This window comes from Protomyctophum parallelum (genome assembly GCF_964188405.1).
Source record: "Protomyctophum parallelum genome assembly, chromosome: 9".
Classification (NCBI taxonomy): Eukaryota; Metazoa; Chordata; class Actinopteri; order Myctophiformes; family Myctophidae; genus Protomyctophum; species Protomyctophum parallelum.
In genome coordinates this window covers 9,290,056-9,317,143 of record NC_139706.1, presented here as the reverse complement: position 1 = coordinate 9,317,143, position 27,088 = coordinate 9,290,056, and the positions used below count along the sequence as shown (strand labels likewise).

Here is a 27,088-nt window from a genome sequence, read left to right as displayed (position 1 = left end):
CTTTTCCTACAAAGTGGAATATGTTTCAGTTTGCAAGGTGCACTGTTTACATTTTTGTGTAATCTTGCTTGACAGAAACTTGATAGTATCTGTAATATTCTGCATTGTGATGGCAGGGGGGTGTGTGCAGGGCTACATGGGCCACAGAGTGCACACAGTTTGCATGCTTGCTTGACTGTGTGTGCATCTGCTGAACTGTATATGGGCTTACAGGCTTCGGTGTGATTGCTATCTCATAATTGCAGTGTACACACAGGAAATGAAAGGACGGACAGGCAACACAAACATGCTGCACATAACATACAGCTGTGATACGGGTCAGCGCGTAACGGTATATCCCCTGATAAAGATCATGCATAAATATGTTGAGAAGTCTTTGTTGAGAAGTCGCCGTCGAGAAGACTTTGTTGAGAAAAGTCTTTTTGCTTCTGTAATGAACCGAGACCTACATTTTAAAATTCATTAGAGTGAAACAAATGAAATAATAAAACTTAATTAAAATTTAAAAACAACGATGCGGCTGCTGCTTCTTCATATATATCCCACGAACGTGATTGTTCTATTGTCTTATTCAGGGCTGCGCTGAATAATATCGAGATAGCGTTTCATAATGCAGAGTGGGCTATAATTTGTGTGGCGCCTGTCATGATGAAATGGAGGTTTGCCTCTGATCCCAGTGAGTTGTTTTTTGAGAGTCTTGCATCAGGGCATAAATATCTATCTCATTAACCCAGCAATTGACATTGTCTCCTCCAGTGCTGGGATTACTCATACCCACGGGGCCCATATAACAGTCATAATGTGACACTTCAATTCTACTTCATTGGACTCCTCTAGCTTAAAGATTAAATCTGTCCCCGAGCAAAATTGTTTGCCATAGAACCCCCCCCCCCCCCTTTTTCCTCTCTTTGTCTCTTCTTTTTAAATCTTTGGCTCATACTTTCGAGTTTGTTTATCCGTCACGTGTATGTTAGAGTGTGAATACAAACTTTGGTTAAAGCTGAAATTCAAATCTATTCTACGTACATTATAGCTCTGAAGGAAAAATAAACACCCATCCGTGTTCATTGTTTATGCCAAATGCCACAGCTAACCTCTTTGATCTTTAGCATCGCCCACATACATTTATTTATCTTTTAATAATTATTTGATTCTCTTTACTCTTCTCTCTCCCCCCACCCCTCCCTCTCTCTCTCTCTCTCTCTCTCTCTCTCTCTCTCTCTCTCTCTCTCTCTCTCTCTCTCTCTCTCTCTCTCTCTCTCTCTCTCTCTCTCTCTCTCTCTCTCTCTCTCTCTCTCTCTCTCTCTCTCTCTCTCTCTCTCTCTCTCACACTTGTGCCCAACACTGTATTGACTTGGATTGCATGTCTTCTACAGGTTAAGGACCAGGAGTTCCCGTACAGGAGAAACCTGGCCCGGGTGTTGGTTGAGGTAGAGGACGTGAACGACCACGTGCCCATCTTCACCAGTGCACTGTACGAGGGCTCCGTGTACGAGTCGGCCGCGGTGGGATCGGCCGTGGTTACGGTCACAGCGCTGGACAAAGACAAAGGCCAGAACGCAGAGCTGATCTACTCCATCGAAGGAGGTAAGCGAAGCACACGGCTTTCTGAAAAACCTTTGTCTTGTTTTTTGTCACACGCAAATTGGCCTGTCACAATTATTACATAATCGCAATTATTTGAGACAATCGCAATTGTTTTTGCATAATCGTCAATTGTTTGGAATGTTGGAAAATGAAACAAGGTTACAACACGTCACTTTGTGATGTGTTGTAACCTTGTAGATCCAAAAATGTGTGGGGCACTCTTATTGTCATACATCATATCATTCTGGCCAATCACAATATGCATCCTCACTTTTGTCTTCAATGTTTGTGTTTACAATTTATAATGTGTCAGTGATTTCTTTGTATAAATTTCAAGTTCAAAGTTCAAATCTGCAATTTGTGGTTACGAAGGCTAAAAGGCCAAATATAAATTGAAACGCTCTGTATCGTCAGTTTAAATTTGTAATCGTGACGATTTCAATGGTAAAAAAAGTTCTGTTTTGTGTTTCATTGTCCCTTAGGAAACACCGCAAGCACGTTCCGCATGGAGCCAGTGTTAGGCATCGTATCCGTAGCCCGCGACCTGGACCTGTCCACCATCGGCCATTACGTTCTCACCGTCAGAGTCACGGACAACGGCACCCCTCCCCTGTCCACGACCACCGTGGTGCGCATCGCAGTCACGCTCTCCGACAACGCCGGGCCCAAGTTCCCCCAGCCCGAGTACCAGGCCGAGGTCACGGAGAACGTGGCGGTGGGCACCTCCGTCACCGCCATGAGCGCCGTCGGCCAGTCCACCCTGACGTACGACATCCGGCGAGGCAACGGCGACCGCGCCTTCCGGATAAACCAGTACAGCGGCGTGATCACCACCCAGAAGCCCCTGGACTATGAGACCACCACGTCCTACACGCTGACCGTCCAGGCCACCAACATGGCCGGCATGGCCTCCAACGCCACCCTGCTCGTACAGGTGGTGGACGAGAACGACAACCCGCCTGTGTTTCAGCAGCTGCGCTACCACGGGAGCATCAGCGAGGCGGCGCCGGTCAACAGCGTGGTCCTGGACTCGGACAACTCGCCGCTGGTCATCAAGGCCGTCGACGCCGACCGCAACCAAAACGCTCTTCTGGTGTACCAGATCGTTGAGGACACGGCCAAGATGTTCTTCACCGTCGATTCCGGCACCGGCTCCATCAGGACTATCGCTAATCTGGACCACGAGACCTTCTCTAGCTTCCATTTCCACGTCCACGTGAGGGACAACGGCAGGCCACAGCTGACGGCGGACAGTCCGACGGAGGTCACGATACAAGTGATCGACACCAACGACTCCCCGCCCCGTTTCAACCAGGACGCCTATGAAACGGTGCTGCTTCTGCCCACTTACGTCGGAGTTGAAGCTCTGCAGATTTCCGCGACAGACCCTGATAGGAATGTCCCTACGGAGCTGACCTACTCCCTGGCAGACGGACCTCTCGAGCACTTTGCCATCGACTCCTCGAGTGGTGTCATCACGGTCAAGAACAACAACTTCTCCAAGGAGCGTTTCCGCTTCAATGTCAAAGTCTCGGATGGGAAGTTCTCGATCACAACATTGGTCACTATCCTCGTCCGGGAAGCTCTGGACTCTGGTCTAAGCTTTGCTCACAGTGTTTACTCCTCGTCCATCAAAGAGAACGTGACAAACATGACCAAAGTAGCCGTGGTCAATGCCGTAGGGAACCGTCTCAACGAGCCACTGAAGTACGCCCTGTTGAACGCAGGCACGCGATTCCGCATCCGACCGACGTCCGGCGTCATTCAGACCACGGGAATTCCCTTTGATCGGGAAGAACAGGAATTCTACGAGCTGGTGGTGGAGGCCGGTAGGGAGCATGACCACTTGCGAGTGGCCAGAGTTATGGTCAGGGTCCAAGTGGAAGACATCAACGACAACACCCCCGTGTTCGTAGGACTTCCTTATTATGCGGCCGTACAGGTGGAGGCCGAGCCGGGATCGCCCATTTTCCAAGTGATGGCCGTGGACCGTGACAAGGACATCAATGGAGAGGTTTCTTACTATCTCAAGGACGATCACGGCCATTTTGAAATTGACCGGCAAACGGGCAGTCTAAGTCTCAAGAAGGCTTTCGAGTCCGACTTATCCAACATGGAATACCAGATGGTGATATATGCCAGAGACGGCGGTTACCCTCCCCTCTCTTCCACGGTAGAATTCCCAATCACGGTAGTTAACAAAGCCATGCCCGTCTTCGACAAAACATTCTATTCTGTTTCCGTCAATGAGGACGTGGAAGTGCACACGCCCATCCTTGGGATCAACGCCACAAGTCCGGAAGGCCAAAGCATTATCTACACCATTGTAGATGGAGATCCGTCGCTCCAGTTTGACATTGGCTTCGACACCGGGGTCATAAGTGTCATCCATTCTTTAGACTATGAGGTAACACCTTCTTACCACCTGACGGTCCGAGCCACCGACTATCTGACCGGCGCGCGGGCTGAGGTGGACGTAGACGTGATCGTCGTGGACATCAATGACAACCCTCCTGTATTCGAGAAAATGTCATACAGGGCAGTGTTGTCCGAGACGGCGATGATCGGAACGCCAGCGATCCAAGTGATCGCCGCGGATGCAGACTCGGAGAAGAACAGCATCGTCCGCTACCAAATCTTCTCGAACGTCTACAACAGCACGGACTATTTCCACATCGACAGCAGCAGCGGTCTAATTCTTACCGCACGCATGTTAGACCACGAGCTGGTGCAGAGCTACGACTTCACCGTCAGGGCGACCGATAACGGCTTCCCGCCGCTGAGCAGCGTAATATCTGTCGAGGTTACGGTGAACGACATGAACGACAACCCTCCCGTGTTCAACCAGCTGCTCTACGAGGCGTACGTGAGCGAGCTAGCCCCCAGGGGTCACTTCGTGACGTGTGTCCAGGCCTCGGACGCCGACAGCTCCGACTTTGACAAGCTGGAGTACGGCATCTTGTCGGGGAACGAGAGGATGAACTTTGTGATGGACGCGAAGACGGGCATTGTGACGCTGTCCGGACACCGCAAGCAGAGGATGGAGCCCGCCTACAGTCTGAACGTTTCGGTGTCCGACGGGGTTTTCACCAGCACGGCACAGGTCCACGTCAAAGTGCTCGGGGCCAACCTGTACAGCCCCGTCTTTGGGCTGAATACGTACGAAGCCGAGGTTCGGGAGAATGCTGCCGTCGGCACCAAGGTTATACAGGTAAGCCTTTGTGATATACTTTATGAATAATTTAAACACTTATGATGCCCAGGACGTGTCCACACGTCTTCATAATTACACCCGTAGGAGACCCAGGAGGTGTGGACACGTCTTTAGGTCCTTTTTAATGATATGAAATCATGGTTTTGATCAGAAGGGCGATGTTCTGTCCTAATTTCTGACATAATAAATCTCGTTTGGAATATTGTTGCTTTGCTTCTAAAGAGAGATCAGACTTATTTGCGCGAGGTAGTAATGGAAGATTTCACCTCCCGGTTTTGGGGGGAAACGGAAGGCGAGGCTTTTCAGTGTAAAATCTCCCTCACCTGCTGGGCACTCTAGCACCTTTATTTTGAAAAAGTCCAGGGCATAAATAGTGTTCCTCTTTCTCAAATAAAACAGCTGGTAAAGACAATGCTAAGCTATTTACCACTTGAACCCCAGCATCCGTATTAAAATAGCAGCTCTACAAGCTTAAATAACACGACCCAAGCTTGCAGATCGACTATTCTTTGCGAAGATATTTGATGTAGGTGTGAAAGAATAAGCGGTCCAAATCCAGTTGTAACTCAGTAGTATGACTGTCTATGTTTATCCGTTCCTCTTTAGGTACGGGCCAACGACGCAGACCCTGGAGTGTTTGGCCAGGTGACCTACTCCTTCATCAACGACATGGGCAAAGACCAGTTCAGCGTCGACGCCAGCGGTCAGATCACCACCGTGGAGAAGCTGGACCGCGAGGACCCGGCGAACAAGAACCTGGTTCTGACGGTGGCGGCCCAGGATTCGGGCGGCCGCGCCGCGTACTGCACGGTGCACGTCAACCTGCTGGACGACAACGACAACGTTCCCCGCTTCCACGCCACGGAATACCGAGCCTCCGTGAAATCGGACGTCGCCAGAGGGCACCTGGTGACCCAGATCCAGGCGCACGATCCCGACGACGGCATCAACGCCAAAGTGACGTACTCCCTCTACAGCGAGGCGCACGTCCCCGTGGTGGACATCCTGGAGATCGACCCGGACAACGGCTGGATGGTGACCAAGGGCAGCTTCGGCCACCTGAGGAACTCCGTCCTGTCGTTCTTCGTGAAGGCGGTGGACGGCGGGACTCCCGTCCGACACTCCCTGGTGTCCGTGTACATCCACGTGCTGTCTCCGGACGCCCTCATCCCGTCCTTCAGCCAATCGCAGTACACCTTTAGCGCGCCGGAGGACACGCCCATAGGCGCGGCCGTCGGGACGGTGCGCCTCAACGGCGTGCCTCCAGGCCACGCCTCCTCCTCGCCGGTCACCTTCGCCCTTGTCAACGGGGAGACGGGGGAAAACAACCAGGACGGGGTCCTGCTGGTGGACAAGGACACCGGTGTCATCAAGCTGGACAAGCCACTGGACCACGAGGTTTGATTGATTGATTGATTGATTGGTTTATTAGACAGAATGTAAAAACAGCAACAGAGTACAGTTAAACACAAAGGTAGGGTTAGCACAAACAAAAGTACTTGCGGTCTTGTTACGATTTAGGCCCTATGCAATCAATTCATACACATGACATGAAGAATAACAACAACAAAAATATCATCAATAACAAAAATAAATAAATAAATCAAAATCATTGCCAAGGAAAAAAAAAGAGAACACTGTATGTACATAAGGAGAATTGACCCATGTTTGTCGGAGGTACCAGATAGTTGTTCTCACTCCCTCTAGTATTGCTGCGGTGTCACTCACTTTTTTAACCCATTCTGACCGGGCACCCATTTTGGTGTCAGCATCATGTTATGCTTTAGCTATTTTTGAAAAAAATCGAAGAACGACTGACATTTTTAGAATCTGATCTCAGGTCAGAATGGGTTAATCAGACCAGTGTGTGTCCAGTGGAAACCTCGTATGAATCTGATCTCAGGTCAGAATGGGTTAAAGTAGCTAGTCCGATATGCGGGTACTACTGAGGGAAATCGAGGGCAAAGCTGCATTTACCATTTTGAATGTCAATCCCATTCCCGCAGGTCCTCAAAGCGTTCCACTTCAAAGTCACGGCCACCGTTCAGCAGGCCAAGTTGGATTCCGTCACCACCGTCGACGTGGAGCTGAAGGTCCTGGACCTGAACGACAACAAGCCCGCCTTCGAGTCCAACTCGTACGAGGCCACGGTCATGGAAGGGATGTCCGTCGGGACCCGGATCATCCAGGTCCACGCGTCGGACCCAGACTCCGGGGCCAATGGACAGGTAACTAGAGATGGAGCTCGATAACCGATACCCGGAAGAATCTGATAACAAGCTTATTGAGTACCTGCTGGCACAAACATGTCTGTCTAAAATGTGTATTGATACCTGCCAACCAGCGCTGTCCAGGTAAACAAAATTATGCTTTTTTTTTTTTTTGATATTTTTTTGCGGCTTACGCCTTTAATTAAGGGATAGAAAGTAGGCTGACAGGAAACGGGAGAGAGATGGGGGGATGACATGCGGTAAAGGCCGTGTCGGGTCCGGGAGTCGAACCCGCGGCACACCGCGACTGGATCACCAGTCCGGTGCCCAGACCGTTACGCTACGGCCTGGGCCCAAAATTATGCTTTTAAAGTGACAGTACACATATTACCAGTTAACGGTTTCTTTAATATTATTTTATTGGTAAAAAGGTCAATTGCCTTCCGTCTTACTGTATACCCTGCAATATCAAAACTGTGAAGAAAACTGTATTTGAGGCCCTAGTAAAAGATATTGTATTTATGAGTTCAGAATTTATTTTCTCCCGTAGTAAAGGGGCTGAAAAGCATGGCACGGAAGAGACTAAATTTGACCTTAAACGTGGTGCGGGAAAAAAAATGCGATATTTGAGTGAATGGATCAAATTTCTTTCCCACCCAAACAGGTGACGTACTCTCTGGGCTCGTCGACGACTCAGCCCGGCGGGGACAGGTCGACGACGGGGACGTTTGGCATCGACAGCAACAGCGGCTGGATCTCCACGCTGAAGGACCTGGACCACGAGAGCGACCCGTCCTACATGTTCACGGTGGTGGCCTCGGACCTCGGCGAGAGCCCGAGGTCGCTCTCGTCCACGGCCACCGTGACCGTGGCCGTGTCTGACGTCAACGACAACCCGCCCCGGTTCCTGGAGGAGGGGCGCTACCGCGGCGCGGTGCGCGAGAGCGACCCGCCCGGCGAGGTGGTGGCCGTCCTCAACACCAGAGACGACGACAGCTCGGCCGCCAACCGACAAGTCAGCTACCACATCACCGGTGAGAGTTCCGTCGTGTTTAATTAATCCGTTGAGAGCTGTGACCAGATTCTAGTAAAATGTCTACTTTTTCATGTCAAGGACCCACAGAATGATCTGTATTTGGCCGCGGACCCCCATCTGAAAATATGTTGTTTCAGGGACCCCCCCCCCCCCCAGAAGCTAATTATTTATATAAACATATTTGAGTTAAAAACGTTTGCTGTGAAAGAATATAATTATATTCAAAGATTTGCGCCACATTTTCATGATCTTTAAAAAAATAGCAGATCTACAAGCATAAACCATAGAAACTCTCGATCAGGATTAAAAGCCAAGGTGGGTCTTAAGGCGATATTTAAAAGTCTCGATAGACGGGGCCAGTTTGACGTGTGGGGGCCACGTCCGGAAAGGCTCGGTCACCTTTGATCTTTAGTGCGGGTCTTCTTTGTGACCTTGAGATTTAGCTGGCCCACAGACCGCAGTGAATTTGGGGGCGCATACACCTGGATTCTGAGAGATACTCAAGTGCCAAACCATTCAGTGATTTAAAAAAACTGTTGATGATCTCTCTGGGAGTAACAAAGGATCAGGAACGAGTACATCAGAAGGACATGTTTTGGAGATAAAGCCATAGAGGCCAGACTGAGATGGCATAGTGATGGCATAGTGTGTGTGTGTGTGTGTGTGTGTGTGTGTGTGTGTGTGTGTGTGTGTGTGTGTGTGTGTGTGTGTGTGTGTGTGTGTGTGTGTGTGTGTGTGTGTGTGTGTGTGTGTGTGTGTGTGTGTGTGTGTGTGTGTGTGTGTGTGTGTGTGTGTGTGTGTGTGCTCGTGTTGTGGGAGCGCGGTCATAACACAATATAACAGATGCAATGCAATGTACAAGTCATTCATTTTCTATGGTGTGTTCCACAGAATGTAAACACACCCTGTGTGTGATTCATGAACTGATTAATCTACAAGTTGAAATGCCAGCACTCATTGTATGTCCTTTTCATCTGAATTTATTTACCTCTGACGTTGATAACGAACGCGTTGCGGCCTGTGTGGCCTTCGTCAGCGTTATGGATATTCGAGCCTTGCACCGTAAGGACTTTATTCTAACCTGGAGTGCTGCGGGTTGTCTGCTTCGGCAGTACTTTCTTACTCTGATTAATCTACAACCTAATCATTTCAGTCTTGTTGGTTTGTCCTCTGCCAGATAAGCATTTATTTACGCTATATGAGTGTGCCACACCCCCTTACATTTGCCCACAGAATGGTAGATTGCTGAAGGCCAAAGAAGGAGTAAACAGTTAACTGGTTAGCTACACCTGGCCTACATGGATTAGTCATAGATATAAATAAAAAAAACAGAAGCCTCATCGGCCGCTGCAGTTCGTTGGAGCCACGTGTGTCGCTGAGCGGAAGAGTTTACACTCTGGGGGCGGAAGAGCGCCGGAAGTGCGGAAGGCACCGCTACGCCAGTGGTTCCCAAACCTTTTCTTGTCAAGGACCCCCAAATTGACACATATTAGCCCGTGGACTCCCATGTGAAGAAGATATGCCAATATCTGGGACCCCAATAAGAGAAGATTTGTATGGCTCTGGCAGTGATTCTAAACACGTTTCATTTCAAGGACCCCCAGTTTGACATGCATTAGTCTACGGACCCCCATTTAATGGCATTTCTTTATTTTCTTATCTCTGAGACCCTAACCTATATGGTAAAATCAATGTTAATTTGACTCAGAGTGTACAAATTGAACAATTTGTATCATTCTCAAAGTTGCAGACCCATAAGGGTCCATTTGGTGGGGTCCCCACTTTGGGAACCGCTGCGCTGTGCCACGCGGCCAATCTTGTCAGACCCTAAACGTCTGCTCTGTGACGCACGCGGAAGCTGCGTAGCTTCCGTTCATGCTTCGCAAGGAACCCCTGGAAAATGTCGCCCTCTCTCGAGAACACACGCCCCAGAGCTGGAAGAGGCATCTACCTTCATTATGTCTATGGGATGGGATTAGTGCCCTGTAGGCCAGGTGTAGCTAATCAGCTAATGGTACACCTCAGTAATGGCTGCGTCCAGGGAACCCTCTGTGGTAAGTAAGTAAGTAGCCTTGCCGAGCCATGGGGCAGGAGCCTATCTCCTGTTTCTGTAGCGTGAGGCAGCTTAATGTACAAGTACACCCCCTGGACATGACGCTAGTATGTCGCAGGGACTTACCCCCAATCCAACCCTTGTTGCTGAGTGCCAAGCAGGGAGGCATTGGGTCCCATTTTTAGAGTCTTTGGTATGACCCGGCCGGGGATTGAACCCCAACCTCCCAGTCTCAGGGCGGACACTCTAACCACAAGGCCACTGAGCTGGTGAACCCTCGGTGGATTCGTCTTTAATTCTCTCTAATTTCAGGGAGGGGTGAAATGTTTGATATGATTACATAATCTTTTTTCAGATTTTTTTAAGGATATCAAAGGTTGGAGGAAGTAGGGTAGGAGGCTGTACGGAAAACCGAGGGCCGGGTGTGTTAATAACGAGGACGCTGATCAAAGGCCTGCCACGGCTGATTTGTCCTCGGCTAATTGACAAGCGAGAAGGTAATAATGAAGCAGGGATGACCTGAGAGGGGAAAGACATCACGCAGACGGGGGGACAGAGAACTAATGACAGACTTTTAATAGGCAGGAAATCCTCCTCTGAATGGCAGTGTAATGAGCAGCAGCAGCCAGACAGACAGATGGAGGGAATGGGAGACGCATCGTGAGTGATGTGTGACCTTATGGATGACAGCAGAAGAGAAAGGAGGAGGATGTAGAACCGAGTGGCTGCTCTGCTCCGCAGCGAGAGAGTCTGAAAATGAAAGTTAGACGTACATTATATGTGACCGAAGCTCGGTGAACCCCGCGACACCATGAGTGTGTGAGTCAGAAATAGAGAAACGCGTCCTTTCACCTCTGAAAGAAGAAAAAAAGATAACTATTTGACTTTGCTCAGTATAATACGAAAGAAAAGCACCAAGAATGGGACATGATATGGGACAGAAATATTTCCTGCTGTCAGAAGATAAGCTCCATGGCGTTGACACAAGATGCAGACATTGTGCAGTGAAAGGAAAAGATATATCTTTTTATTTGATTTAAAAGTTGGGACCGAGACAGCAAGCTCAATTTATTGTTGTTGTTTTATTTTGTTTGGGTGTAATCTCTAACGCCAAAGCTGCACTGTTTACAAGATATCATCACTTCTATTAAAAGCTGAGGCTATATTTTCACACCTTGATGGAAGCCGACCATTTGGTATTATCCCTTCAGTGGCTCCCTCGGCTCCGTGCAACCACAGTGAATACATCAAATCCAGAGGGTGAATTTAAACCATTTCGACCTTGGAACGATTCTGCAAATGTCTTCTAAATCCTGAATGTTTTCTGGAAAAAGCTATGTTTTTCTATGTCAGTTGTTCTCAAACACTTTCATGTCACTTTTCACGATTCTTCAAAAATAGCAGATCTACAAGCTCGTGAGCTTGTAGGTCTGCTATTTTTCTATAGCTAAAGCATAACATAATGCTAACACCAAAAGGGGTTCCCGCCCAAAATGTGTTAACACTCGCCGTTATAATAGTGGATAGATTTTTTTTTATCTATTGTTTTTATTATAACCTGTAAAAATACAGGTTAAATATATAGTAAAAGAAAAATAAGAAACATAAAAACAAACAAACCAGCAAAACAGTTTGCACACACGCATGATAACGTAAATGGCCTGAAAAACTACTTGGCTATTATTATCTCGTACGATGCCAGTGAAAGCGGCAAATCATCTGACGTCCTCCGTTTCAAAAGGTCCCCGTGTTCAATCAAAGATGGTGATTAGACCACTGATGTGAGGCAAACGAGCTGATTGCCTATTGTTAATCCATAGGTGTTGCAGATCTATGACGATAATGAACGGCAGGTGGTGATTAGCGGTGGAGCTAACTCGAACTACCACGCATCGAGCCTGACCATGTTCTAATTACTAACTCAATCGGTGGTGGAAAGTAACTAAGTACATGTACTTAAGTACTGTGCTTATAAGTACCATGTTGAGGTGTTTGTACTTTACTTGAGTATTTCCAATTTCCAATACTTTTACTTCTACTCCACTGCATCTCAGAGACAAATAATATTGTACGAAACTTTTTTTTCGGCCATTTGAAAATAGCCGATCTATAAGCTCACAATGTGTCGCAATGCAACGCATTGTGAGCTTGTAGATCTGCTTTTTTTTTTCTTTTTTTTTTTACAGTTGAAAACTTGTGAAAGTGGACATTCAGCATATAATGAGTACTTCCTACTTTTGTACTTTAAAGTACATTTTGATACCAATACTTTTGTACTTTGTACATTATGAATTCCGGACAGAATATTTCTATCTTGCAGTATTGGTACTTTTACTTAAGTAAAAATAAATGTTTCCACCACTGAACTCAATAGATAGTCATTAGACTCATTAGAGCTCATTCAACTTCATCAAGCATGAATGACAAGTGTAGATCCATCTGCATCTATGAGAAAAAAGGGGGAAAAAAAGTGGTTACTCGTACCGGTACTCGGTATCGGCGAGTACTACAAATGAAGTACTTGTACTCATACTCATTGTATGAAAACAATGGTATCGGGACAACTCCAGTCTCAGCTGGAGCCAGTTCATCAATCATTAGAGCGGTGAAAAGGTTACTGATGAAGACTTGATGATGTAGAGCTGATCGATTCTGAACAGAAGGCTGATTCAAGCCTTGTGTTGCAATGAGGGCACTAATGGCTGACTCCGCCAGATGGTGGCAGTAGTGAGTTCCTCCTCCTGCCTCCATCTGGACTCTCTCAGGGAAGAGCGGATGTACACCGAACCAGCGGATTTCGCTGGTCGATTGCGGGATCAAGGCGAGACTGATGACGTATTGAAGCTGTGCCACAGCGCACATGTAAACACAACCTAAGAAGACTGCAACTCAAGATTTTGTCCCCGCTGGTTTGGGTTCATCGTTTCTGCTTGAGAGAGAGACCAGATTGAGGTAGGAGGAGGGAACTTGTGAACTCAATACTTCCGCAATCTGGCGGAGTCAGGTTAGGACGATATGGGTACTCATTCCCCTCACGTTTGAACTGTCATGTGCTGTATATGCCAGTAAGTAAGTAGAGCTACAGCATGTGTCGAATCTGTGTTTGTATCTGGTCTTTTTCACACTCTCTCTCTTCACACTCTGTGTGTGTGTGTGTGTGTGTGTGTGTGTGTGTGTGTGTGTGTGTGTGTGTGTGTGTGTGTGTGTGTGTGTGTGTGTGTGTGTGTGTGTGTGTGCGCGCGCGCGCGATCGCGATCGCGTGTGTGTTTGTGTGTGGCAGGTGGGAACCTCCGAGGCGTGTTTGCACTGGGCCTGGTCCAGGGCGAGTGGAAGATGTACGTGAAGGGACCTCTGGACCGCGAGGAGCGCGACCTCTACGTTCTCAACGTGACCGCCAGCGATGGCCTCTTCGTAACGCGTGCGACGGTCGAGGTCACCGTCATGGACACCAACGACAACAGCCCCGTCTGTGACCAGGTGAGACGTCAGGAACCTCTTCACGACACACACACACAAACTTGTTTAACATTACACCAGGACAGAAACCACCATGGTGACACCAAGTCCAGTCATGCAGTCTTTGGTTTTATCCAAAGCGCTTTACATAGATTGTGCATTGTACGTTCATGCACCGATGTCGGAGGAAACCATGCAAGGCACCAACCTGCACATCGGGAGCAATTAGGGGTTCAGAGTCTTGCTCAAGGACATTATCTATCTAGAGAAGACAATGTTTCATTTATCCTTGAGTGGCTAAGATCAAGATACTTTTGTGTGTGTGTGTGTGTGTGTGTGTGTGTGTGTGTGTGTACAGCCCCTGTACACTGCCTCCATACCTGAAGATATCGAGGTCAACAGAGCGGTGCTCAGTGTGGGGGCCACAGACGCTGACGTCGGAGTCAGTGCCTGGATCCAGTACACGTTAAGCGGCCCCGGCTCTGAGGACTTCAGCATCGACCTGGACACTGGTAGGGATGCTGCTTTGTCTAGCTCTAGAATATAGAGTTATTAACGCATTCATCCGGCAACGTTGCCATCTAGTGGCTGAAAAGGAACTCACAGATTGCCACCCGTTCACTTCAATGTTAGAGCATCTTAGTTTGAAAGCCGGTTTGCCCGGAAACTGCGAGTCAGGAAGTGAAAAAACACAGGTCCGGCCGCGAATGTTATTTAATTCAACCGAGGATAATATCGTTTAGAGAAATGAGCCGCGAATCAAGCTTGTTTTGGTCCAAAAAGAAAACAAACTGCGTTCCCATAGACAGCATAAGCTTTCAAAACGTTAAGTCCAAATTAGTGATTGTGTGTGTGTGTGTGTTTGTTTCCCAACCTGCCTCTTTCCTCCCCCCCCCCCAGGCGAGGTGAAGACGGCCGTGGCTCTGGACCGAGAGCGGAGCCCCGCCTACCGGCTGGTCGCCCGGGCGACGGACGGCGGCGGTCTGTTCTGTCGCGCCGACGTGCGTCTCACGCTGGCGGACGTGAACGACAATCCCCCCGCCTTCCTGCTGCCGCACTACACCGCCAGCGTGTACGAGGACACGGCCCCCAAGGCCCTGCTCACACGCATCCAGGCCATAGACCCTGACGAAGGTGAGACAAACACACGCATCCAGGCCATAGACCCTGACGAAGGTGAGACAAACACACGCATCCAGGCCATAGACCCTGACGAAGGTGAGACAAACACACGCATCCAGGCCATAGACCCTGACGAAGGTGAGACAAACACACGCATCCAGGCCATAGACCCTGACGAAGGTGAGACAAACACACGCATCCAGGCCATAGACCCTGACGAAGGTGAGACAAACACACGCATCCAGGCCATAGACCCTGACGAAGGTGAGACAAACACACGCATCCAGGCCATAGACCCTGACGAAGGTGAGACAAACACACGCATCCAGGCCATAGACCCTGACGAAGGTGAGACAAACACACGCATCCAGGCCATAGACCCTGACGAAGGTGAGACAAACACACGCATCCAGGCCATAGACCCTGACGAAGGTGAGACAAACACACGCATCCAGGCCATAGACCCTGACGAAGGTGAGACAAACACACGCATCCAGGCCATAGACCCTGACGAAGGTGAGACAAACACACGCATCCAGGCCATAGACCCTGACGAAGGTGAGACAAACACACGCATCCAGGCCATAGACCCTGACGAAGGTGAGACAAACACATGCATCCAGGCCATAGACCCTGACCCTGACCCAACACGTCCTACGGTCTAAACGGGTTAAAATATATAAATTGTAGGCCTAATCAACAGCAACCAGATTACTTCTCTAGTTGGAAAATGCTACAATCCCTCAAGTCCTCTCTCCTACTCAACCGTATGCTGATTGGCTAATTGACCGACTTGCTTGTGAAGGCCATGCGCCAATTCATTGTTTGACTCAACCCCTCAACCTCTTATGTGTGGCCGTCCAACTATTGCCAAAAGTACACAGACAATAAACAGACTTCCCCCGACGCACATGCAGAGCCACTGCTGTTTTCAGCTGTTAATCCAGCTGTGTGGAATTAGCATTAAATAGTTGTCATGAGGCCAAAAGAACAGCCAAACTGTCTGGTTTTGATTATGGAACTGTAATGGCCTTCAGGGTCAGCTATGTTGAAATAATAACAATCGCGGGGGGAAAAGGAGCATATTATGAACATCCACAGCTTTGTATCAGCAGCAACTGTTCCATAAAAAGGCTTTACCTCGTGGCTCGATCTGCTTCCAGTTTAGCTGTTGATTTGCCAAGGCCGGGTCCATCTGCTAACACAGTGCGGGCTGGCTGGGGTTTGGACTGGCCGTGACTCGTCTGGTCAGGACCAGAACAACAACAGACTAGCTGGGGCTTCAAAGCAATCACCACTATTTAAAACTTTTGCCTCGATTACGATGAATGTCTACAAGCTCATATGTGTCACAGTGCGACACGTTAATTGTGAGCTTGTAGATTGGCTATTTTCACTATTCTTTTACTCCACCATTGTCAACAAAGTAGAATATGGGGTTAAGTAGTCAATTAGTCTAATGGAATTAATGGATTGTATAATTTATTGTCGATTCATTGATATAAGAAATTGAAAAAAGAATATATGAAAAGAATAATCTTTTTCTCGATTTTTAGTTAACCTACATGAGAAAGATTAAGTTAGGTTATTGGTTCTAAATATTGGCTTTGATATATTTCTGGTCAATTGCCCTGCAGCCCTACAACAGACCCGGTGTCTCAACCCAGTGTCTCAAATTAATCAAATTCCAGTTTGGGAATTTCACGACTATGTTTGTTAAGGGTATGACTTGCGAAATGAATTGCATTACAATTCTCTGTCTGAACTCAACCTTAGTCAGGTGCATTTCACATCTACAGTTTTGTCATGTATTGCTCATAGTCACAGGCAATACAAATGAAAACCAAAGCATTATAAGTTTCCGTGCCGGGAATGGATTACTCCAGGTTAATGTCGCTGCCATATACGGCATACCCGCCTTTTGTTTTATGTGTTTAATCCGCCGTAATGTAATAAATAAATAGATTTTGATGATGAGCATTTGTTTTGATGATGAAACCGGAAATCGTCACATGCTGTGGGCTGCTAGGGCTTCTGGGAAATTGAGGCCAATGCAAACGAATGGGGTTCAACGCCTCATGGAGGAGGCTCCTGTGCTGCGTCTTCCGGGTGTACCAAGATGGCGGGTGGTGCGATCGTTCATAACAAACGGAGGAAGCTTTTTTCGCTCGACTTTCGCGGATTAAAAGCCCAAATAATTCAGCGTATGCTCTAAAGGTAATACAACAATCTCGGCAGTGAAGGGGGGTTGATTAAAATGCGGGTTAAGCGTATAAAACAGTCAAACTGATAATAGAGGTATTTAAACAATCTTTCAAATTCATTGCCATTCTAGCTATTTAGCAGAAAAAAAGCAATCAGTGTTATGAAACAAAACACAAAGCAAACAGAATATAGTCTATTATTGGTCCAACTCCAACTGTTGCAGAAAGCATTCAAATGAAGATCATTATCAGTCCAGACAATGCAAGTCTACAGACACCTGCAAATCATTTAATGTGGGGATTGCATATCTCCGTCAGCCCAGATGTCCTACCCAGGGCTGGGTAAATTGTGGGTGGCAGCCTTCAAGAATCAGAATCAGAATCCTCAAAGAATGAGGAAACTGTAGGAAATATCTTTTCTATGGCATGTGCATTTGGTTCAACCTTTCTCTTTTATGGACAAAAGCGATTCCAATTTGGCGGTGGAGAGTTCAGTAGAAGTTCACAGCGTTTGTAAGAGGGAACTGTTCAGTAGTCAAATGACTTTTTGAATATGGGAAAGGATGAGAGGAAGCAAAAGTTCCCAAAAATGATGCCGTTTTAATGGTGAACTGGAGACAACCTCCTGTCTGCTTTAGTGCATAACGTCTTTCTTTAGATGTATCCTTTAAACGTTTCTCTATTGCCTTGCCGCTGTATAATGCTTCATTTGTTCTCCATCGCATGCATGAAGATGACACCACTCGACAAAAAAGAACAGATCTACAAGCTAACAACACGATGCATTGTTGATCAGCTCTTTTTTTTGGCAAGCAACACCACCAATTAGAAATAATTGTAGGTATCTGCAGGCAGATGGGGGCAGTGTTTTGATTAGTCGCACGGGTTCCTCACAGTTCCCTTCTGCAGCTGTCTGAAACACTGTGTCCCTTTTGCTCTTCTGCAGAACGTCTTCCTGCGTGGAAGAACCATCTGTCTATAATGCCTACGTCTCTAACAAAAAAACTATATTTAACCCATTTTGACCTGAGATCAGATTCAAAAAATGTCTTCTACATCCTGACAGTTTTCTGAAAAAGCTATGTTTCTATGTCAGTCGTTCTTAGATTTTTCAAAAATAGCTAAAGCTAAATGCTAACAAAAGGGGGTCCCGCCCAAAATGGCAGGTTTTGATCATCTAGTTTTCTGGCACAGTGCTTGATGAATAGTCATGAGGTGAGCACGGTGGTGTGTGATTGCCTCTGAAGAAGCCTCTCTCTCCACCAAAAAGTAATTTAGCACAAACTTCAACTGTACTAAGGGTACTGGGGTTTAATGAGGCATTGGCCGTTGCCTGAAGCCAAATTGCAGACTCTGTGGTCAGAGTCTGCAATTTGCACCTGACCTTTTATGGTTCGTGACTTCGTGTTGGGCCTGAGTTTGTCTTTTGAGCCCAAATCTGTTTTTTTTTATCCATGTCTAAAGATTTGTTACCCCCTTTCTATTTTTTTATGGGCAATAGAAGTCAGACGCCCGCTTCGAATGTTATCAACCTATAATCACCACCAGTATGTTCTTCAATGCAGCAAGTATATGGACATTTTCCACATACTGTCTACCGCCAGTAGGCGACCAGGACATGCGGAAGAGAAACTGTATACATGGCCGGTTAGTAATAGTAGGACAACGCAACCAACGCCACGTCGGACAATGGCTGTCAGTATGTGGAAGTGTCCATACTAGCTGCATTGAAGGGTGTTTATATAACGGCTGATTACGGACATTAAATATGGAGATAACATCTGAAACCTGCTCAGTCAGAAGAGACAGAGGATTAGTGGATAAAACCCATGAGTTTTTGCGGTTGGGTCTCTGTGACTGTGTGGTAAGCGGCGCACTTTAGTGGCTCAGCCGCCGCGATGGCACAAACGCGTCACAAGAGCCCATATTTAACCCATTCAGAACGGGCACCCATTTTGGTGTCAGCATCATGTTATGCTTTAGCTATTGAAAAATAGCAGATCTACAAGCTCATATCGCGCCACCGAGTGGCGCGATACGAGCTTGTAGGTCTGCTATTTTTGAAAAATCGAAGAGCGACTGACATTTCTAGAATCCGATCTCAGGTCAGAATGGGTTCATCAGACCAGTGTGTGTCCAGTGGAAACCTTGTATGAATCTGATCTCAGGTCAGAATGGGTGAATTAGTTTCCCTTCCACTCTTCTCTTCCAGCCGGCCCCAGCCGCAAGGTGACCTACTCTCTGGAGGACTCCGCGGGTGGCTCCTTCTCCATCGACAAGTCCTCCGGCGTCATCGCCCTGGAGCGCGTGCTGGACCGCGAGGTGCAGCCGGCCTATCAGATCACGGTGCGGGCCTCCGACCAGGGCTCGCCGCTGCGCCTCTCGTCCCTGGTGAACGTCACCGTCACCGTGCTGGACATCAACGACAACCCTCCGGTGTTCGAGCGCCGCGACCAGCTGGCCACGGTGCCCGAGGACGTGGGCCTGGGCACGGAGGTGCTGAGGGTGTACGCGGCCAGCAAGGACATCGGGACCAACGCCGAGATCACGTACACCATCCGTTCAGGCAACGAGCACGGGAAGTTCCAAATACACCCGCTGTCTGGTGAGTGTGTGTGGGGGCGTGTGGGGGCGTGGGGCGGGCTAATGATTGTTGAGTGGTTGCTGAACCACTCCAATGCACTCCAATGCACTCCAATGCAAACGTCATATTTTCAGATGGGGGTACGCAGCCAAATACATCAAATTCTGGGGGTCCTTGACATGAAAAAGGTGGAGCACCACTGATAGAAAACTTTTAGGACTCTACCAAACATTTTGGTAGAGTCAGCCTCAGTCCTAAATAGGTTAATTAAAACTGCCAGGTGCTGGAAGCAACCCAGACTTACAGTAGCAACCTTGACGGTGCGTGAAAAATACTTTGTGTACCGGCCTGTGTCTGAAGCCGGCGTGTTCTCCCCCAGGTGCCATCTCGGTGTCGAAGCATCTGGACTACGAGATGTGCAAGGACTACTTCCTGACGGTGGAGGCGCGTGACGGCGGCAGCCCGCCCCTCAGCGCCGTCACCACGGTCAACGTCAACCTGACGGACATCAACGACAACGCGCCCGTGTTCAGCCGCGACCTCTACACCGCCATGGTGTCGGAGGACGCCGCCATCGGAGAGTCTGTGGTCAAGGTGAGTTCCGGTGTTCATTTTCTGCACGTTAACACGTTCAGACCGTACGACGGGTGGAAACGTCGTAGCTAATCCAACCGACTGATTGCGATGACGTGTACACACGTCCTAGCACTTTTTTATTGATATCAAACGGAAGAAAATACATTAGGTTTCTTCTTTTTTTGGCCTATCCTTCTGCAATGTACTCCTTGCTTTTCGCACATACACGCTGCCGTTCACTTCCCTGTTTACGGATCAGAAAGAAAGGCTCGCCACGCGTAATCTAGTCTAATCCGATTGTGTTAACTTGTTCCATGCCAACCTCGAGATATCTCGTGTAAAGCTATTAAAACCTTCTGTGTCCGCAGGGACTATGCAGCCCTTCGCCTCACCTTAAGAGGAAAAATAAAAACAGTAAATTACGGAACCCCACCGCGGGACGGACAAATTGTCAGGGCAGCCACCTATAGTTGCATACGTTTCCTTTCCTTCCCCACTGTAGCCTGGCCGTTAACGAGGCACAGGGAGATTCAGATCCTGTGCTTGGTCTTAGTTACAGCTAGTTATCGTGCTACTCGAATGCTGAGTCGGCGGTGCCTGGTGTCAGAGTGACCCAGAACCTAAAAGGAGAGTGAGCTCTACAGACTGAGCTACCAGGGCACATATGCTTTTGATGCATCACTGCAGATGCCATGAGCCTGATAATGATTATGCGGGGTATTTTCTGCGTGTGTGTGTGTGTGTGTTCTGTAGCTAACGGCGGAGGATGTGGACAGTCAGGTGAACGGCGCCATCCTCTATTCTATCGTCAGCGGAGACAGAGACAACCAGTTCTTCATCGACCCGCTCAGCGGCATGATCAAGGTTAACAAGCAGCTGGACCGCGAGACAGTAAGGAAACACACACATGCACACGCACACGCACACGCACACACACACACACACACACACACACACACACACACACACACACACACACACACGCACACTCACACACACTTGCACCATGACCTCATTTTCAGGAATTATCGTCAATGTCCTTGTGATGATGACATTTTTGTTCTCACTGTAAAATTATGTAGCCTTGCCGAGCCATGAGGCTTATAGGGCAGGAGCCTATCTCCTGTTTCTGTAGTGTGAGGCAGCTTGATGTACAAGTAAGTACACCCCCCTGGATATGACGCTAGTATGTCGCAGGGACTTACCCCCAATCCAACCCTTGATGCTGAGTGTCAAGCAGGGAGACACTGGGTCCCATTTTTTAGAGTCTTTGGTTTGACCCGGCCGGGGATTGAACCCCGACCTCCCAGTCTCAGGGCGGACACTCTAACCACAAGGCCACTGAGCTGTTTTGTTCTCACGGTAGACATGCCTGTTATTCTTAGTTGCGCGCTGGTGTCGGCGTGTCGCGCACAGACCTAGCTTCAACCCCACAGCGTATTTCAGCGCAACACCGCTGTGTGCTTGTAGATCTGCTAATTTTAGGTGTGCAATAAATACAGCATGCAACAAATTATGAATGCTGAGATATCTGAATGTATACAGACAGCATAATCATTACAGCCTGGACTACTACAGTGGACTCATCTTCAGTGGTGTGCACAGATAGACCCCCCATTGATCAATTCTCAATTCTTTATTAAAAAAATAACTTCTAATATATTATTCATGCCCCAAAATCTAGTTGGCTGGTTCCAACGCGCTGCACAAGGTGCCCTTTTTTCCACTTGTGCACCTGCCCCTCCACATGTCTGTGCACACCACTGCTCATCCTATCGCACAACAATACGTCTTGAAAAGATCAACATCATTTTGCACCGAAACAAACATTTAGCTGAATAGGTAGAGATTCCGCCTGGGAAGCAGAAGGTCCCGGGTTCGATTCCCAGCCCTGGTAATTCGTCGATGGGTCCCTGAGCAAACCTCAACTGCATTCTGTTAGGGTTAGGGTTATTTTTCCAATAAGTTCACTATAGGGCCCGACATGAAACTCCTAGTATATACGGATTGCTGAATGAGTGAACGATATCAGACAAAGTCTCTCTCTCCCCCTCTCTCTCCCGATAGACTGTATCTACAGAAGTGAGACAACATTAATAGGCCTGTATTGATGAAATCACTGTTGGAGTTTAACCTAGCACTTCGCAGCGATTTCCTTTCCGTTATGAGGAGGACATTTGCAGGGTTACAGCTAAGCATACTTCAATAGCAGATTTACATGAAACGCACACACACACACAGACACACACGCACACGCACACGCACACACAGTAATACATTCTGACCACCAGCTCTTTTAAATTCCCCAACCTGTTTTCTTTCTGCAGAGTGCTTGAAGTTTTCAGATGTGTTTGGATTCCCGTCCTAAAGAATTCATGAGTGCACGTCGTGATGCGCACACACACACACACACACACACACACACACACACTCACACACACACACACACACACACACACACACACACACACACACACACACACGAGTGAGTGCACGCCGTGATGCCACCGCGGTGCAAACGGGTGTGAGCGTGCTCAGAAAGAGAACGAGATCAAAGCATAGGCTGATGAAAGAAGTGTGTTTGGGGGTTATCAGACAGAGAGCAGCATCCCCCCTCTGTGTGTGTATGTGTGTGTGTGTGCGCGTGTGTGCGTGTGTGTGTGCGTGCGCACAAGCTAAAGAATAAGGTAAAGTTTAATTGCTCCTGGAGGGAAGGTCGTGTGTCACAGCAGCAGTGAGAGTTAAACCCACGCAGGGTGAAGAGTTAGTCAAACAAAAATCTAAATACTGAGCTGCTGGTCTCAGACATCTGTTCTGCACTGTATCTCTGGATATGAGTCAACAAACAGTACATATATTATTTACAATACATCTATCGCTAGTGCATATATGAATAATGATATACAGTCTTATCGACACTGAGCATATGGTCTTTCCTTCTATTTAACCCTTATTTATACAGGTCTCATTCTCAAGCTTCAGACAGTAGCAACAAGTAACAAAGATTCAGACAGATGGTACAGAGAGACGATAAGATTAATTGTTATGTTGTTAACAGGGTGAAGAGTTAGTCAAAATACATATTAAATAAACAACAATCTAAATACTGAGCTGCTGGTCTCGACATCTGTTCTGCACTGTATCTCTGGATAAGTGTACAGAGTCAACAAACGGTACATCTATTACAATGGATCTATCACTAGTGCATATATGAATAATGATATACAGTCTTATCGACAGATGGTACAGAGAGACGATAAAAAGCCAGGCCATTTTAATATGAATTGCTATGTTGTTAACAAAGAAAAAATATGTTGACAAGTTACCTAGCTCATGTTGGCCTTTAGCCTAGCCTATATAGTCCTCTAAGGTAGGCTATTATACATAAGTGTACTGTACCAGACTTGGACTTTGATATTATTTATTTATTTTCACAGCATGTTTATTGGTATGCCAGTGGTGAAGCGCTGAACTGAATTGTGTTGTTTCGTGTAAGCAATGACAATAAGAGATGTATCGATCTATCTATAACCGTCTGTAGCCACAGTGCCACCCCGGCCTCCACCTTCAGCTCTGTCTGAGCCAGCCATCTCCCAGTGCAGGTGCACCCTCAGTGTCCCCTGGCCTGCCTTGAAAGCCCTCTTAGCCTTTCATAATATACCCATTGGGATCCACTACAGCGCTTGTTGTTGGGAAAGCTTGCTCTTCTGTGTGTGCACGTGTGTGCGTGCGTGCGTGCACAGCACAACCTCATGCCGGATCGAAGCCTGTGTTTACAGCAGGCGTGTACGTGTGGATGCATGTGTTTGCTTGCGATCCCTTCTCTCGTCAACCAATACAGAACGGCGATATTCAAAATGATTCCTTCTTCTTTCTAAGCTGGTCATGAGTTTCTCTGGTTTACTGTTTCATCTCCCAGAGGCACACCGCGCCGATTTTATTGTTTGGTTTTCATTTCCTCGAGTGCGTCTACTTTTATTATTCGGCAATATAAAGGAGGCACAGAAAGAAAAAAACATACCCCGCAGCTAGTTTACAGAGAGAGAGGTGAGCAATGTGCGCAGCCAGGGAGTACGGTGTGTGTGTGTGTGTGTGTGTGTGTGCGTGTGTGTGCGTGTGTGTGGATATACTTGCAGTGTCCCACCGACGTATTTGACAGTCACATACCAACAGATTTATTTTTAACTCTGCTCGATTTGCTTTTATGTGACAACTTCAAATTAACCATACCAATGAGCCGTCGGCATACTGTGCTCACAAACGTCTTTTTTTGGTTTCCTCCAGAAAATGTGCTCAAAAGCAATCAAAAGGCATTATGAGCAACTGACTTCCGTCCGAAGTGTTGCAGTGCAGGAGCATGACATTATTCTGTGATAAATGCTCCATTAGCGTGTGCCACCGTGGCTCTAGGTGTGACCGAGTTGATTTGCATGGAAATTGTCGCGTTTTTGATTTTCTATATCCCATTACATCAGCCGTAAAATTATCCATAATAAAGTAACTTACTGTGGAGGGGAGTTAAAATATGGCATTTGGAAGGGTTTAGCCATATTAATAAAGATCATGTGGTGGGTGTTAAAAAGGGAAAATAAGCCAAGCGAGACGGTGTCCTTTAAACAAGTACAGGCTGAATAATCTCTTTAGAATTAACATTTTATTAATTTTGCTGTTATCCACGACAGGGGGTTTCTGTGTCTTGTGTATGAACGCGTACGGTTTCATACGATCCTATCTTATTTTCTACGGTATAGTATTTTTATTCTCCAATACCAAGAGCACTTTAGATGACTGAACCGCATAGATCTTTTATTGTCATGTAGAGCATGTTATGTTCATGTCATGTTCCCTTGTTTCCATTTAAAGATGGACTGCCGTGATCTTTTTGTACGTTTTGTAATGTGTCTATGGAGTTAGCATTACTCTAATAGACCCCCAGGTGTGGTTGGAATATCTCACAACGGGTAAGGGCTAGTAATAACAACAACAAAAAATCTTCCTCCTAGTATAATCATAGTACCTGATAATCATGTTTTAGGGGACACAGCATCTTTAACCCATTCTGACCGGGCACCCATTTTGGTGTCAGCATCATGTTATGCTTTAGCTATTTAAAAATAGCAGATCTACAAGCTCATATCGCGCCACCGAGTGGCGCGATACGAGCTTGTAGGTCTGCTATTTTTGAAAAAATCGAAGAACGACTGACATTTTTAGAATCTGATCTCAGGTCAGAATGGGTTCATCAGACCAGTGTGTGTCCGGCGGAAACCTTGTATGAATCTGATCTCAGGTCAGAATGGGTTAAAGGCGTCTCTCCCTCCCTCCCTCCCTCCAGGTCTCTGGTTACTCCTTAGCGGTCCGAGCTCTGGACAGTGGCGTCCCGTCCATGTCCTCCACCGTCATGGTCAACATAGACATCTCTGACATCAACGACAACCCGCCCACCTTCTCCCCGGTCAACCTCACCACCGTCATACAGGTCAGACTCAGGGCCCAGGTTGTTTAGAGTTTCATTTTCATTATAAACCACCGTCATACAGGTCAGGGCCCAGGTTGTTTAGAGCTTCATTTTAATTACAGGTCAGGGCCCAGGTTGTTTAGAGCTTCATTTTCATTACAGGTCAGGGCCCAGGTTGTTTAGAGTTTCATTTTCATTACAGGTCAGGGCCCAGGTTGTTTAGAGCCTCATTTTCATTTTAATTTCCATTTAATTATAACTTTTTGTTTCCAATTTCTGTTTAGTTTTGATTTGTTGTGTGAAGGCTTAGATTTGGTTTAGTTTTTATTATTGTTATTGTTATTATTCATCTTTGTGTTAGTTTTTTTTTGTAATAAATAATTGGGTAGTCAGGGCCAGGGACGAGATTTTAATTGCTCAGAAATCTAGCGAAAATAGCCTAACCCTATTACTTTTTTCCTGACCTCAATTGCACCCAGAAAACCTTTGAATATTCATTAGATTTTCTGTGGTCTGAAGTCTTCTGAATAATTAGCCTCAAAAAGTGGTCCACGGGTGGTGATGTCATCAGAATCAAGATCTGGATCAATCCATTTAAGAAAAAAAAATATATTTTCATTGGTAATGATTTAACATTTTATTTCTACCACCTCTGGTTCACCATTGGCACAATCCATTAAGACCTGAGGCCGATTCCAAAAAATGTCTTCTACACCTGTTTGCTATATCAGTGGTTCCCTTGATGACACCTAGCAGAGCGACATTTCCACACAGTTCTTCCTCCGCCCTATTATTATTATTATTATTAATTATTATTATTATGCTATTTCAGGAGAACAAGCCGATTGGAACCAGCATCGTCCAGCTCGTCGTCATCGACCAGGACTCCTCCCACAATGGCCCGCCCTTCGACTTCCACATCCTGTCTGGGAACGAAGGCGGAGAGTTCGTGTTGGAGCAAGACGGCACGCTGTTAGCCAATCAGGTGTTCAGGAGGGACCTGGCCAGCCAATACGTTATTCGCATCCAGGTGAGAGTCTGTCTGTCTGTCTGTCTGTCTGTCTGTCTGTCTGTCTGTCTGAATTGTTATTCAGATGGACAGTTATTTTGATCAACACGTTTGCCCGTTATGTCTCCTAATTAAATGGTAGCAACATTACTATAAATATATGGTTTGAAATCCATAAATTCATGGGAAATACCCCAGAGCTGTCCTGCTTTGCACCGATTTGGGGAAATTAACATTTTTATTCCAGCTAGAAGGGATCTGGGATTTAAATTATGGTTCAATAAAGGCTTAAAGAAAGTGGTGGATCTATACGAGAATGGCAATCTAATGTCGTTTGAGGGGCTGAGGAGGAGATATGAGGTACCGCAAAACCACTTCTTTAAATACTTGCAAATCAGAAACTTTATTATTACTTATTATACGTGTCAAAAATACAAAATACTAGAAGGGTTTCATAAAGATGACTCGGAGAAAATAAGACAGAAATGGACACAGGACCTTCAAGTGGAAATCTCAGAAATTGATTGGGGTTTAATATGTTCAAAGGCACAAACACAAACTATCAATACTAGATTAAGA

The 27,088-nt window shown here is 47.0% G+C and overlaps 1 protein-coding gene across 5 annotated transcripts in view; it reads left to right on the top strand.

Moving 5' to 3' along the window:
- The window catches only part of fat3a (FAT atypical cadherin 3a), a 249,990-nt gene that overhangs the window by 186,618 nt on the left and 36,284 nt on the right, over positions 1–27,088 (top strand). For all 5 annotated transcript variants that reach the window (XM_083773881.1, XM_083773878.1, XM_083773880.1 and 2 more), the window contains exons 9-21: positions 1,377–1,587; positions 2,070–4,798; positions 5,408–6,199; positions 6,808–7,029; positions 7,676–8,045; positions 13,381–13,577; positions 13,915–14,068; positions 14,457–14,690; positions 19,095–19,487; positions 19,846–20,060; positions 20,796–20,933; positions 25,378–25,521; positions 26,333–26,530. In XM_083773881.1, coding sequence (XP_083630007.1) covers positions 1,377–1,587; positions 2,070–4,798; positions 5,408–6,199; positions 6,808–7,029; positions 7,676–8,045; positions 13,381–13,577; positions 13,915–14,068; positions 14,457–14,690; positions 19,095–19,487; positions 19,846–20,060; positions 20,796–20,933; positions 25,378–25,521; positions 26,333–26,530 — 5,997 coding nt within the window. The remainder of the gene's footprint in view (positions 1–1,376; positions 1,588–2,069; positions 4,799–5,407; positions 6,200–6,807; positions 7,030–7,675; positions 8,046–13,380; positions 13,578–13,914; positions 14,069–14,456; positions 14,691–19,094; positions 19,488–19,845; positions 20,061–20,795; positions 20,934–25,377; positions 25,522–26,332; positions 26,531–27,088) is intronic.